Here is a 16,378-nt window from a genome sequence, read left to right on the forward strand (position 1 = left end):
ATCTGAGTTGATTCTTAAGCCTATGAGTATCCAGCCTCTGAGGTCCAACTGTGAAATCTATTGGATAGAAGTCCAAACTGAGTCTTAAATCTTTGTGGAATAAGTCTCAATTTTGAGTCAAGTCTCAAATCTCTAATATGTAAACCTGAGTTGAGCCACCAGTCTCAATTTTAATTGACCCACTAGAGATCAGTTCCTGTATTATACTGGGCACTCATGTTTTTTTGACAGACTAAAAAGGCACATATTGGTTTAAAGACTTGATCCTGCATCATAATTAGAATGACCTTCTGGCTCAATATTCCTCTGGAGAGTCATGAAAGTCAAAGGTACAAATGTACAGTGTGCAGCATTTCAATGACTAGGATAAGAAAACTGCACTGGAAACTTACACTGATGTTTTGTGACAAAAAAAAAAAAAAAACAGTATATGAAATATGATTGGTAAAAAATGGGTCTTCAGAATTTCTAAGCACTGGTCCCATCTTCACGAGGTTGAGTGATTAAGTAATGCCACTCTAACTATAAACATCCAAACCTATAACTTCAAGAAATTGTCCTAGTTCTCTCTTAATACCACAGTCATCCATCATTGATAATGATTAATCTCAGAGTTGAGCCTCAAGTGTCTTGAGATGCAAATCTGATTTGAGCCAACAGGCTCTGAAATATGAGTCTAAGTTGAGCCTTGAGGCTCTGACATGTGAGTATGAGTTGATGCTCGGATATGTGAGTGAGTTGAGGCTCAAAGATAAAAGAGTCTATGAGTTGGGTCTCTAAGATCGAAGTCATAACCTGTGGAATGTGAATCCATCTTGAGTGTTGTTGGTATGAGTTAATCCTCAAATCTAAGATGTGAATCTAGTCTCAAGTTTCGACCCACTAAAGATAAGTAAACATTTCATAATTGCCACTCATTTTTTTTGGACATAAATGGCTCCATGTGGTTTAAAGACTTGATCTTTCTGCTCCAAAGTCTTGCATCGTAATTAAGATGACCTGCCCCCCAGAAGGGGGCTCCAGGATGTCTAAGCATTGGCCCCATATTTAGGAGGTTAGGTTTGATTCTGAGTAATGCCACAACTATAATCATCCATACCTAGATGTCCAAGAAATCGCCCTAGTTCTCTCTTAAAGCCCTAGTCATTCATCATTGATTATGGCAATTTCAATCTCTGAGGTGAGTCTCAGGTTTCATGAGATGTGAGAGAGTTGAGGCTCAGAGACATGAGTCAGAGTTGAGTCTCAAGGCTCTGAGATGTAAGTCAGAGTCCAGTCTCAAGTCCCTGAGAGTCTAAGTTGAGTCTCAAGTTTCTTGAGATGTGAGTCTGAGTTGAGTCTCAAGTTCCTGAGTCTTGAGTCTTAAGTCCTAGGCAAGTTTCAAATCTCTGAGGTGAGACGTGTGGAATCTGAGGGGTGTGAATCCAGCTTGAGTCTTAAGTCTTGGTCTGAGTCAAGCCTCAAATCTCCAAGATGTGAATCTAGTTTCCAGTCTCAATTTTAATTGACCCACTAGAGATCATTAAATCTTTCATACTTGACACTCTGATGATTGTTTCTGACAGAAAAGGCTCCACGTGGATTAAAGATATTTCTGCTCAAAAGTCTTGCATTATAATTAGGATGACCTTCTGCCCCATATTTCCCTGGACAGTACTGAAAGTCAAATGTTGTTCCACTTCCTGCACAAATGTACAATGTCCAGCATTTCAATAACTAGGAGAGGAAAATCCTCATGCTAACTGCACTGGAACCTCACACTAATGTTTCTCACTAATTGGCAAGAAAAGAACCAGTATGTAAAACGAGGCTGGTTGAAAGAATGGTTAGGCAGAGTAACGATTTTACATAGTTGCATTTTTTTTGGAAGAAGGGCTCTGACCATGTATTTATTGGCTCCACCATCAGAAGGTTGTGGCTTTGATTCAGGCCAGCCATTCCTAGAAGTCCAAGAATTTGTCCTAGAATTCACTTGATTCCACAGCCATCAGTAATTTAAGTCCCTGGAGACTTCAAATTGTGAGTCTCTGAGTTGAAAGTCTGAGTCGAGTCTCTGGGGTTTGAGTCTTGACTCCAATCTCAAATCACTGAGGTGAGGAGTGTGGAATCAGTGGGGTGTAAATCTAACTTGAGTTTTAAGTCTTGGTCTTAAGTCTTTTTCTGACAGACTAAAAAGTCTTGCATCATAATTATGTTGACCTTCTGCCTCATATTCCCCTAGACAGTCCTAAAAGTCAAAAGGTTGTTCCACATCCTGCACAAATGTACAGTGCACAGAATTTTAATATCTCCCGGCAGATTGAGAAGATGTGGTGGACTTTCTTCATGTGTCATGGAGAAAGATTGTGTTAGCCTTTAAAGGCTTGACTCAAAAGCTTTAAAACAACAACCAGGCAACAAACACAATAACAATCCAATGGCTAAGCAAACAAAGCATAGTACCAGAGTACCACAGTAGCAGTACTAACAAGAGCAATAAAATAAAAAGGAGTAAATTAAGAGAGTGAATGATAAATAGACAGAGATCAGTAACAGACAGGCAAACAAAAGAGTGTTTAATATGCAATGACATATCTTCATTGCAGTCTTGAGACACTGCCAGCAGTGTATTTTTATGGCTTGCACCTGCATCTCTTAAATAGCGATGGAGCATGCAAATATACCTACGATGGAAATGAGGAAATGAGGTGTGGTCAGGTAAAAATTTTGGTGTATTGCATTCTTGGCAACAGAAAACACAGGTGCACCACTTGTTGAAATTAACCTAAAAAAAGTCAACCATCTGACAGTTATTGCTATCTTGGCAACACAGGCATGCCACATGCACCCAGCATGCGTACACCCCCACACGGACACACAGCAGTGCACAAACTCAACTTTTACATCAACAATAAAGAGAATACAAAAAAAAAATTACATTGCTGTTCCCATTAACGTGCTTCTCACAAACCTTCACAGTGTGAAGGAGCAGGTCAGTTTCCTCTGCTGAAAAGGACAGAAGCACTGCGCTGCTAAAATACCAATCCGCCAAAGGCAGAGCACACCTGGCTCTGAAAGGAAATGGCAAAGTGTACTTTTCCCATCACTCCTAAAGACACACTGAAGCCCTAAATCAACCTGCATAGTGCATATGTTTGGTAGCCCACCTATAGATTGCTAAAATCGGACTCAGAGTCTTCACTGAGAGGCGAGCATGGGAATTCTCAAGTGATCTTTTAAATTAACAGGGACAGAGTGGAGGTCTGAGAGTGTGACAAAATGATTAACAGGGGAAAGTTCAAAGTAGCCACCCTTTTCCATCTTTCCTGCTTCTCATAATTAAAAGTCAAAGAAACAAGTTTCCATCTGCAGAGTTTTGTCTTTCAGGTACTGTCAGAACTTTATTTCAGTGGGTGAGCTCTCAAGTGACCATGGTAACACTCTGTTGCCATGGTTCATGCGTGACTGGCCATGGCGAAGTGCAGAGAGTACAGAGGGGGCTGATGTGTGGGTTAAACACACTCTGCACACAGGAGACGCTATTCTTACCGCAGCCGCAGCCGCTCTCTGACCGAGGGAAATCCCACTCTGAACAACATTCCCACAGACAATAGGCTGAGTGTGTGCGAGTGTGTTGGTGTGTGAAGTTAATGGATTTCTGTGCGTTTAGAGCAGTAAATGAGTATTTGCAGTTCTGCAGACGCTGCACTCTGCCTGTCTGTCGTTCTATCTCTCCGTCTGTCTCGCTCACTTGCTCCATCTGCCTCAGTGCTCAAGGGCATGTGAACAATCTGCAGATCAGTGGAGAGACAGGCTCATCCATCCAAACACTCAGTGCGCATCCCGTCAGATACAGTACTGCATGTTAATGGCGCGTAACTGTGTGACTCGGCAGATCGGCAGTGTGATTAAAGTGAGCGCTCTTGGCGCCTTTGTGCAGAACAGCAAAACAGGTCTGAGCAAGTTACTAGAGTAGGGGGAAAAAACAAAAATGGGAAGCCATGCTATAGGTGCTAGTTACACTAAATCCAGGGTTACACTAAATCCAGGGTTACACTAAATCCAGGGTTACACTAAAGCCAGGGTTACACTAAATCCAGGGTTACACTAAATCCAGGGTTACACTAAATCCAGGGTTACACTAAAGCCAGGGTTACACTAAATCCAGGGTTTACACTAAATCCAGGGTTACACTAAATCCAGGGGTTACACTAAATCCAGGGTTACACTAAACCCAGGGTTACACTAAACCCAGGGTTACACTAAAACCAGGGGTTACACTAAAACCAGGGGTTACACTAAATCCAGGGGTTACACTAAATCCAGGGGTTACACTAAATCCAGGGGTTACACTAAATCCAGGGGTTACACTAAATCCAGGGGTTACGCTAAAGCCAGGGGTTACGCTAAAGCCAGGGGTTACGCTAAAGCCAGGGTTTACGCTAAAGCCAGGGTTACGCTAAATCCAGGGGTTACACTAAATCCAGGGGTACACTAAATCCAGGGTTACACTAAAGCCAGGGTTACACTAAATCCAGGGGTTACGCTAAATCCAGGGGTTACGCTAAATCCAGGGGTTACGCTAAATCCAGGGGTTACGCTAAAGCCAGGGGTTACACTAAAGCCAGGGTTACACTAAAGCCAGGGGTTACACTAAATCCAGGGTTAAACTGAAGCCAGGGGTTACACTAAAGCCATGGTTACACTAAAGCCAGGGTTACACTAAAGCCAGGGGTTACACTAAATCCAGGGTTACACTAAAGCCAGGGGTTACACTAAAGCCAGGGGTTACACTAAATCCAGGGTTACACTAAATCCAGGGTTTACACTAAATCCAGGGTTTACACTAAATCCAGGGTTACACTAAACCCAGGGGTTACACTAAATCCAGGGTTACACTAAAGCCAGGGTTTACACTAAACCCAGGGGTTACACTAAATCCAGGGCTACACTAAATCCAGGGTTTACACTAAATCCAGGGGTTACACTAAATCCAGGGGTTACACTAAATCCAGGGGTTACACTAAATCCAGGGGTTACACTAAAGCCAGGGTTACACTATTGCTCAGGTTACTAAAGCAGGACTTACACTAAAGGTCTGGTAACACTGAAGCTGAAATTAAAGCTGGAGTTACATTAAAGTCAGGATTACACTAAAGTTACGGTTACACTCAAGCTGCAGTTACACTAAAGCCAATGTTACACTAAAGCCGGGGTTACACTAAAGCCGGGGTTACACTAAAGCCGGGGTTACACCGAAGCTGGAGTTGCAGTAAAGTGAGGGTTACACTAAATCTGGAGTTACATTAAAGCCAGGATTGCACTAAAATCAGGGTTACACTAAAGCTGGCATTACTCTAAATCTTGGGGCACATGATGATGTTTGGGCCTGTGATAATGAGTCTGTGGTGCTGATGTAAGGTACCTGTACAGTGTAGAATTTGGGAGCTGTCTGTGATGCAAAAGTAATTATGGTAATTATCAGACAGCTGTCCATAGTACTGAAGTACTAAAACAGTACTGCTTATAATATAAGGATGGCCTTTAAATTATGTGAGAGCTGTCCATGGTCCTGAATGTCTGAAACGGGGCAGTTTAAAATACAAGAGCTGTCCATGGTTCTGAAGTACTTAAACCGCACTGTCAATAATCTGAGAGCTGTCCATGGTTCTAAAGTACCAAACTGATACTCTTCATATTAAGAGAGCTGACCTGTTCATACACACATACATACACACACGCACACACACACACACACACACATGCCATTTTGATCCAATATCCTGAACCGAGTTTTAAATTTCCAGTCTACTATAACAGAACAGCTGTAATTAGGTTTCAGCTGATGTTTGTGTGAAATGTCAGGTGCAGATGGTGTGTGTCGTGTGTGTTGAGGTGAGTAAAGCTAGGCACTGTGGGAAACAGCACAGATCTCTGGGTGAGACTGAAACACTGCTGAAACTGAACTGAACTGAATCTTCTGAGAAGATTATCTTTTTATATGTGACATCAGCAGTGACAGCCCCAGATAACCTGCTCCTCATCCAGCGCCGGTGTTTGTGTAGTGTGTATAGTGTGTGGTGTGTGTGTGTGTGCGCGCACTGGCAGTGTGAGCTGAGCCCCAGTTGCTAAGCAAAGTTGCCAAAATTGGAGGAGTTGGGATTGTGCTGTGAAGTGAACGGCTTAAATCATGCAGAACAAACATGGCCACTTTCTACACGTCCCTATTGGTCAGCATGTCACACTCAAATACACAAGTGTGTTTTGGTGTGTGTGTGTGTGTGTGTGTGTGTGCTGCTTTTACCAAACTAAAGAACAGCTTTGGCCTTGTGTGGTACAAAAAGTCTTTGGGAATCAAAGTCTTTGGCCAAGTGATTCATGTGACAGAGCCTTAAGCCAATTGACTCACATGATGGAGTTTTTATTATAATTTAAAAAAAAAAAATTATTTCATTTTTTTCACATTTTCGCACAGCCAATCACCCAACCCTCTTATTAGGACTCACTAGTGATGCCCCAACACACCGGGAGGGTAAAGACTTATACATGTGAATTCAGCCATCATTTTTTTTTCCAGGTGCTTCTGATGCAGCATTGCTGAGTAGCATCACAGCGTGCTAGGAGGATAGCACAGTGAGCAAAACTGCATGAGCGGGGGTTTGAACCTGTGACCTCCCGCTCATAGTCTCTCATAGTCCCCAGAGTCTCGCCAATTGATTTATGTAGTAGAGTCTTTGGCCAATTTATTTATGCCACAGAGTCTTTGGTCAATTGATTCATGTAGTAGAATCTGTGATCAGTTGATGTAATCCACAGGGTCCTTGGCAAGTTGATTCATTTGGTAGAGTTTGTGGACAGCAGATTCATGTGAGAGTCTTTGGCTAGTTGGTTCATGTGGTTGGATCTGTGACCAATTGATCTTTTTCACAGTGTCTTTGGTCGTTTGATTAACGTTGTAGAGTATTTGGCCAGTTGATTCATGTGGTAGAGTCTTGGGCCAATTTATTCATGTATTAGAACATTTAGCAAAGTGATTCATGCCACAGTGTCTTTGGATAATTGATTCAAGTGGTAGAGTCTTTAGCCAGTTGATTTTTGTGATAGAGTCTTGGGTCAGCTGATTTATGCAGAAGAGTCGTTGGTAATTGATTCATCTTTAAGAACATTTTGCAAAGTGAATCATGCCATAGATTCTTTGCATTTCTGGTTCATTTATGTGACACCGTTTTAAATAATTTGCTTCTTTTGACAGATTTTGGACAATTGGTTAATGTGTAGAACATTTAGCAAAGTGATTGTCTAATTGATTTATGTGGCAGAGTTTTTGGCCATATATGAACTGCAGGATGGGAGGGGGTGAATGCTTTGGAATTTCAACAGTATTTAGAGACAACTCCACAATGTAGACTCAGCACACACACATTCATATTCACACATACCTTAAGGCAGTGTTAAAAAGGTTTTCTCACCTCACCCCTCCTCTCCCCAGAGGAGCAGCTTTATAAGTTTTAACACTGAAAAGATTAAAGAGAGAGAGAGCGAGAGAGACCACACACCAACAATGAGTTTCATTTTTAACAATTTTACAAAAAAACTATTAAAACATGACCAATTAGACAACAAATTCAACACATAGTATAGATCAGATAAATCAGACTGTTATTTGGTGTGGCTAAAACTAAACAAAATATGGTTACAGACAGAAAGCAGTGCGTTTTTTTTTGTTTTTTTTTACACATTATAGAACTAAAAAAATGACCATGTCAAATAGTATAACCTACACAGTTCCTCAAAATAGCCATTTTTAACGATAATAAACTCTGCTCTTAGGCTGAATGTGGTTTATACTCAAAACCTTTTTAAAGTAGCAGTTGTTAAACCTTTGATCAAGAAACCTATTTGCTATTTTCCACTTATATCTAAGGTCTCAACACAGAACTGAGACAGCTCTAGTTAAGATAACAAATGATCTTCTTCGAACCCCTAATAAAGGCAGTGTGTCTCTGTTAGTGTTACATGTCCTGAGCACAGCTTTTTATTCAATAGAGCACAATATTTCTCTAGAAAGATGAGAAAACATTGTTCACATCACAGGAACAGCCCAAGCATGGTTCAGATCCTACGTAACCTTATCAGTTTATAAAGAAAAAATATGAATCTGTCAATTGTATAAAAGTTAAATTGAAATTCCACAAGGCTTAATCATAGGACTGTTATTATTCACATTATCAGTAGTGTAGTAGTAGAAAAGAAGGCATTAACTAAGTGTGTAATGCTGTAGAGGTGTGTGTAAATATGTACAGGTGTGTAATGCTGTAGAGGCGTGTGTAAATATGTACAGGTGTGTAACGCTGTAGAGGTGTGTGTAAATATGTACAGGTGTGTAACGCTGTAGAGGTGTGTGTAAATATGTACAGGTGTGTGATGCTGTAGAGGTGTGTGTAAATATGTACAGGTGTGTAACGCTGTAGAGGTGTGTGTAAATATGTACAGGTGTGTAACGCTGTAGAGGTGTGTGTAAATATGTACAGGTGTGTGATGCTGTAGAGGTGTGTGTAAATATGTACAGGTGTGTGATGCTGTAGAGGTGTGTGTAAATATGTACAGGTGTGTGATGCTGTAGAGGTGTGTGTAAATATGTACAGGTGTGTGATGCTGTAGAGGTGTGTGTAAATATGTACAGGTGTGTGATGCTGTAGAGGTGTGTGTAAATATGTACAGGTGTGTGATGCTGTAGAGGTGTGTAATGCTGTAGAGGTGTGTGTAAATATGTACAGGTGTGTAACGCTGTAGAGGTGTGTGTAAATATGTACAGGTGTGTGATGCTGTAGAGGTGTGTGTAAATGTGTACAGGTGTGTGATGCTGTAGAGGTGTGTGTAAATAGGTACAGGTGTGTAACTCTGTAGAGGTGTGTGTAAATATGTACAGGTGTGTGATGCTGTAGAGGTGTGTGTAAATATGTACAGGTGTGTAACGCTGTAGAGGTGTGTGTAAATATGTACAGGTGTGTGATGCTGTAGAGGTGTGTGTAAATATGTACAGGTGTGTGATGCTGTAGAGGTGTGTGTAAATATGTACAGGTGTGTAATGCTGTAGAGGTGTGTGTAAATATGTACAGGTGTGTGACGCTGTAGAGGTGTGTGTAAATATGTACAGGTGTGTAACGCTGTAGAGGTGTGTGTAAATATGTACAGGTGTGTAACGCTGTAGAGGTGTGTGTAAATATGTACAGGTGTGTGATGCTGTAGAGGTGTGTGTAAATATGTACAGGTGTGTGATGCTGTAGAGGTGTGTGTAAATATGTACAGGTGTGTGATGCTGTAGAGGTTTGTGTAAATATGTACAGGTGTGTGATGCTGTAGAGGTGTGTGTAAATATGTACAGGTGTGTGATGCTGTAGAGGTGTGTGTAAATATGTACAGGTGTGTGATGCTGTAGAGGTGTGTGTAAATATGTACAGGTGTGTGATGCTGTAGAGGTGTGTGTAAATATGTACAGGTGTGTGACGCTGTAGAGGTGTGTGTAAATATGTACAGGTGTGTGACGCTGTAGAGGTGTGTGTAAATATGTACAGGTGTGTGACGCTGTAGAGGTGTGTGTAAATATGTACAGGTGTGTGACGCTGTAGAGGTGTGTGTAAATATGTACAGGTGTGTGACGCTGTAGAGGTGTGTGTAAATATGTACAGGTGTGTGACGCTGTAGAGGTGTGTGTAAATATGTACAGGTGTGTGACGCTGTAGAGGTGTGTGTAAATATGTACAGGTGTGTGACGCTGTAGAGGTGTGTGTAAATATGTACAGGTGTGTAACGCTGTAGAGGTGTGTGTAAATATGTACAGGTGTGTAACGCTGTAGAGGTGTGTGTAAATATGTACAGGTGTGTAACGCTGTAGAGGTGTGTGTAAATATGTACAGGTGTGTGATGCTGTAGAGGTGTGTGTAAATATGTACAGGTGTGTGATGCAGTAGAGGTGTGTGTAAATGTGTACAGGTGTGTGACGCTGTAGAGGTGGCTGTAAATATGTACAGGTGTGTGACGCTGCAGAGGTGTGTGTAAATGTGTACAGGTGTGTGATGTTGTAGAGGTGTGTGTAAATATGTACAGGTGTGTGATGCTGTAGAGGTGTGTGTAAATATGTACAGGTGTGTGATGCTGTAGAGGTGTGTGTAAATATGTACAGGTGTGTGATGCTGTAGAGGTGTGTGTAAATATGTACAGGTGTGTGATGCTGTAGAGGTGTGTGTAAATATGTACAGGTGTGTGACGCTGCAGAGGTGTGTGTAAATATGTACAGGTGTGTGATGCTGTAGAGGTGGCTGTAAATATGTACAGGTGTGTGACGCTGCAGAGGTGTGTGTAAATATGTACAGGTGTGTGATGCTGTAGAGGTGTGTGTAAATATGTACAGGTGTGTGATGCTGTAGAGGTGTGTGTAAATATGTACAGGTGTGTGATGCTGTAGAGGTGGCTGTAAATATGTACAGGTGTGTGACGCTGCAGAGGTGTGTGTAAATATGTACAGGTGTGTGATGCTGTAGAGGTGTGTGTAAATATGTACAGGTGTGTGATGCTGTAGAGGTGTGTAATGCTGTAGAGGTGTGTGTAAATATGTACAGGTGTGTGATGCTGTAGAGGTGTGTGTAAATATGTACAGGTGTGTAACGCTGTAGAGGTGTGTGTAAATATGTACAGGTGTGTGATGCTGTAGAGGTGTGTGTAAATATGTACAGGTGTGTAACGCTGTAGAGGTGTGTGTAAATATGTACAGGTGTGTGATGCTGTAGAGGTGTGTGTAAATATGTACAGGTGTGTGATGCTGTAGAGGTGTGTGTAAATATGTACAGGTGTGTAATGCTGTAGAGGTGTGTGTAAATATGTACAGGTGTGTGACGCTGTAGAGGTGTGTGTAAATATGTACAGGTGTGTAACGCTGTAGAGGTGTGTGTAAATATGTACAGGTGTGTAACGCTGTAGAGGTGTGTGTAAATATGTACAGGTGTGTGATGCTGTAGAGGTGTGTGTAAATATGTACAGGTGTGTGATGCTGTAGAGGTGTGTGTAAATATGTACAGGTGTGTGATGCTGTAGAGGTTTGTGTAAATATGTACAGGTGTGTGATGCTGTAGAGGTGTGTGTAAATATGTACAGGTGTGTGATGCTGTAGAGGTGTGTGTAAATATGTACAGGTGTGTGATGCTGTAGAGGTGTGTGTAAATATGTACAGGTGTGTGATGCTGTAGAGGTGTGTGTAAATATGTACAGGTGTGTGACGCTGTAGAGGTGTGTGTAAATATGTACAGGTGTGTGACGCTGTAGAGGTGTGTGTAAATATGTACAGGTGTGTGACGCTGTAGAGGTGTGTGTAAATATGTACAGGTGTGTGACGCTGTAGAGGTGTGTGTAAATATGTACAGGTGTGTGACGCTGTAGAGGTGTGTGTAAATATGTACAGGTGTGTGACGCTGTAGAGGTGTGTGTAAATATGTACAGGTGTGTGACGCTGTAGAGGTGTGTGTAAATATGTACAGGTGTGTGACGCTGTAGAGGTGTGTGTAAATATGTACAGGTGTGTAACGCTGTAGAGGTGTGTGTAAATATGTACAGGTGTGTAACGCTGTAGAGGTGTGTGTAAATATGTACAGGTGTGTAACGCTGTAGAGGTGTGTGTAAATATGTACAGGTGTGTGATGCTGTAGAGGTGTGTGTAAATATGTACAGGTGTGTGATGCAGTAGAGGTGTGTGTAAATGTGTACAGGTGTGTGACGCTGTAGAGGTGGCTGTAAATATGTACAGGTGTGTGACGCTGCAGAGGTGTGTGTAAATGTGTACAGGTGTGTGATGTTGTAGAGGTGTGTGTAAATATGTACAGGTGTGTGATGCTGTAGAGGTGTGTGTAAATATGTACAGGTGTGTGATGCTGTAGAGGTGTGTGTAAATATGTACAGGTGTGTGATGCTGTAGAGGTGTGTGTAAATATGTACAGGTGTGTGATGCTGTAGAGGTGTGTGTAAATATGTACAGGTGTGTGACGCTGCAGAGGTGTGTGTAAATATGTACAGGTGTGTGATGCTGTAGAGGTGGCTGTAAATATGTACAGGTGTGTGACGCTGCAGAGGTGTGTGTAAATATGTACAGGTGTGTGATGCTGTAGAGGTGTGTGTAAATATGTACAGGTGTGTGATGCTGTAGAGGTGTGTGTAAATATGTACAGGTGTGTGATGCTGTAGAGGTGGCTGTAAATATGTACAGGTGTGTGACGCTGCAGAGGTGTGTGTAAATATGTACAGGTGTGTGATGCTGTAGAGGTGTGTGTAAATATGTACAGGTGTGTGATGCTGTAGAGGTGTGTAATGCTGTAGAGGTGTGTGTAAATATGTACAGGTGTGTGATGCTGTAGAGGTGTGTGTAAATATGTACAGGTGTGTAACGCTGTAGAGGTGTGTGTAAATATGTACAGGTGTGTGATGCTGTAGAGGTGTGTGTAAATATGTACAGGTGTGTAACGCTGTAGAGGTGTGTGTAAATATGTACAGGTGTGTGATGCTGTAGAGGTGTGTGTAAATATGTACAGGTGTGTAACGCTGTAGAGGTGTGTGTAAATATGTACAGGTGTGTGATGCTGTAGAGGTGTGTGTAAATATGTACAGGTGTGTAACGCTGTAGAGGTGTGTGTAAATATGTACAGGTGTGTGATGCTGTAGAGGTGTGTGTAAATATGTACAGGTGTGTGATGCTGTAGAGGTGTGTGTAAATATGTACAGGTGTGTAACTCTGTAGAGGTGTGTGTAAATATGTACAGGTGTGTGATGCTGTAGAGGTGTGTGTAAATATGTACAGGTGTGTAATGCTGTAGAGGTGTGTGTAAATATGTACAGGTGTGTGACGCTGTAGAGGTGTGTGTGTAAATATGTACAGGTGTGTAACGCTGTAGAGGTGTGTGTAAATATGTACAGGTGTGTAACGCTGTAGAGGTGTGTGTAAATATGTACAGGTGTGTGATGCTGTAGAGGTGTGTGTAAATATGTACAGGTGTGTGACGCTGTAGAGGTGTGTGTAAATATGTACAGGTGTGTAATGCTGTAGAGGTGTGTGTAAATATGTACAGGTGTGTAACGCTGTAGAGGTGTGTGTAAATATGTACAGGTGTGTAACGCTGTAGAGGTGTGTGTAAATATGTACAGGTGTGTGATGCTGTAGAGGTGTGTGTAAATATGTACAGGTGTGTAACGCTGTAGAGGTGTGTGTAAATATGTACAGGTGTGTAACGCTCTAGAGGTGTGTGTAAATATGTACAGGTGTGTAACGCTGTAGAGGTGTGTGTAAATATGTACAGGTGTGTGATGCTGTAGAGGTGTGTGTAAATATGTACAGGTGTGTGACGCTGTAGAGGTGGCTGTAAATATGTACAGGTGTGTGATGCTGTAGAGGTGGCTGTAAATATGTACAGGTGTGTGATGCTGAAGAGGTGTGTGTAAATATATTAATAATTGAGGGGTTATATTAATTTGTATGCATGCACACACAGACATGGAAATGAGCAGATGTGTAAACACAGCAAATCTCTCCACCACAATAATTACACAAACCAGGCATGTTAGTACAACACACACACACAGGAGTGTGTGCTGAGGGCAATTAGTTATTGTACATATGGATCTACACACACACTGACATCCAAACCCATCACACATCTTTAGCACTTCGGGAATTTTGATATGCACTGTGCATCAGGTTTGAATAATATGGCACACAATATAACACCACCTTAATTCCACACCAATACCACCTTAACACCACTCTAATCATGCAAACATCAACCCCACCAATGCAACACCAACCACACTAACACCACTATAGCACAACCCACACCACCCCAACACTATCTCTATCACACAAACACCAGCTTGGTAAGAATCCGTATATGCTAACATATCATTGATACTAGATTATTTCTGATTAGATTTATGGAGCAAAAAGAATGTGAATCTGAATATAACAGCCTAAAGGGTGTTAATAAATCAACAACACCATTTTAGAAGGAGGAACATGCCTGAAGCCTTGTGTCTTACAGTTTTTTCCCATTGCTAACACACTAAAATGACGTGGAGAAATGTTTTCTAAACTGATACACAGCGGATATAACCTCTTCTCATTTATATCACTCTTCCTCCCCTTCCAATTTTCAGATAAATCTCTCCTTCCAGATTAAATCTGAGTGTGGTTGGATAAGAAGTATAAACATATACAATGCCAAGAACATAGCAGATGTATGTAGTCTAGTATGGAGATGATCCGTGTAGAGACTCAAGAGAACTCCAGACAAAAATGTTCACATTCTACTAAAATACATTAATTTACAATGGGCATATTAGTAGCTGAAACAGGGATCCTAGTGCATTCCAAATTTATCAACAATAGCATTTTAATATAACATTATAGTCATTATGGCTTTTAGAAAAATGTGTTTTGTGGAGGGGGGTCATGCACTATAGGACTCTGTGGTGTGGCCTTAGCTTTTGTTCTTAATGGCTTTTTTTTCCCTTACATTACTTTTCCTTTTATTTTTTAAGTAGTTTTGAAACAAGTACTTTTACACTTTTTCTTAAAAAGTAACAATTTTCAGTTGATACTTCAACTTCTGCAGAAGTATTTTAAACCATGGTATCTATACTTAAACCTACAGAGTAATGAATGGAGATACTTTTTTTTACACCTTTGTTTATATCAGTTGATCCACTGTTACACCAGAAGTTCTACACAAAGTAAAGAGATGCCAACACCCACCCATTTATCGTCATGGAAAATAAGGTGGATAACCAGAGCACTCCTAACAGGCTTTGCAGCAGATGCTTCACTGAGCAGGGCAAAGCTGTGTGCCCAGTAAACACATTTTATGTTCTTGTTAAAAAATAAACACAGTATAGTGGTACCAGGAAGATCTGTTATAAATAAATCTTGCTTACCATAATTCATTCTCTGTTTCTGTCTCTCTCTCTCTCTTTCTCTCTTGTCAGTCTGTTCGCAGTACTCGCGGGGTGTGTTTGCGATCTTTGGGCTGTATGATAAGCGCTCAGTACACACCCTCACCTCCTTCTGCAGTGCTCTGCACATCTCCCTCATCTCCCCCAGTTTCCCTGCCGAGGGGGAGACGCAGTTCGTCCTGCAGCTGCGGCCCAACCTGCGGGGGGCGCTCATCAGCATCCTCGACCACTATGACTGGAACCGCTTCGTCTTCCTTTACGACACAGACAGAGGTGAGACACATTATTTATTTAAGGGGTTTTGTTCAGTCACATTGTTACAGGTGTATAAAATCTAACACCATACAGCCAGTGAGCTGAGCCTTGAGCTGGTTGTTGGTAGCCTAGGAAATCAGGCGTGCGATATACTAATGCATCTCAAAAATTTAGATCATCATTGAAAAGTTACTTTATTTCAGTAATTCAGTTCAAAATGTGAAACTCATATTATATAGATGATTATGACTTACAGCCAATAAAAACCAAAAAATCAGTGTCTCAGAAAATTAGAATATTATATAAGAACAATTGGTACTTTTAGCAGTGTGGGCAGCGTGCCAAGTCCTGCTGGAAAATAAAATCCACAAACCGCATCTCCATAAAAGTTGTCAGCAGAAGGATGCATAAAGTGCTGTAAGATTTTCCAGGAAAACACTGCACTGACTTTGGACTTGATATAACACAGTGGAGCAACACCAGCAATAACCATAACTGACAATCAATAAATTTTGCTTTTCATTTGGAAATCAAAGGACCAGAGTCTGGAGGAATAGTGGACAGACACACAGTCCAAACTGCTTGAGGTCTAGTGTGAAGTTTCCACACTCAAGTATGGTTTGGAGAGACATGTCATCTGCTGGTGTTGGCACACTGTGTTATATCAAGTCTAAAATCTCACATCACTGTGCCCAAAGCCAAGTGTGGGCAAGTGGGGTATAAAGCACTGTCTATCTCTGGAGTGATGGAGCTCCATCCAATAACTCTGGGATGAGCTGGAGGTTCATTTAAAGCAGCAGTAACGTGTGAAGACTCAGGCATTAGTATCAGCAGTAGCAATTACTTGGGAGATAAGCTTAGGTGTCATGATCCATGGAGGCCAGAGGAAGTGTGTGTGTGTGGACAGTTTTAATGAACAGTTTCTACACCATAGTGGAGAACATTGTGTTCAGCTGCAGGTATTGATCATCTCTCCTAAGTGTGTGTGTGTGTGCGCGCTACTAAGCCACTATATACTGTATATAGCTAGACTTGCCTTAGACTCTGTTAACACACACACACACACACACACACACACACACACAGGATTGTATATCTTAAGCAGGGAGCAGACAGGCTGTATCCAGCTGAGTTGGGCTTAATGGCTGTAGCTAATGTT

The 16,378-nt window shown here is 41.5% G+C and overlaps 1 protein-coding gene across 5 annotated transcripts in view; it reads left to right on the forward strand.

Annotated features, from left to right (window-relative positions):
• Nucleotides 1–16,378, forward strand: part of gria4a (glutamate receptor, ionotropic, AMPA 4a) — an 85,215-nt gene that overhangs the window by 13,475 nt on the left and 55,362 nt on the right. For all 5 annotated transcript variants that reach the window (XM_007248590.4, XM_007248591.4, XM_007248593.4 and 2 more), the window contains exon 3: nt 14,998–15,237. In XM_007248590.4, the coding sequence (XP_007248652.3) occupies nt 14,998–15,237 (240 nt within the window). The remainder of the gene's footprint in view (nt 1–14,997; nt 15,238–16,378) is intronic.

The sequence above is a fragment of the Astyanax mexicanus genome, chromosome 18, assembly GCF_023375975.1.
Source record: "Astyanax mexicanus isolate ESR-SI-001 chromosome 18, AstMex3_surface, whole genome shotgun sequence".
Classification (NCBI taxonomy): Eukaryota; Metazoa; Chordata; class Actinopteri; order Characiformes; family Acestrorhamphidae; genus Astyanax; species Astyanax mexicanus.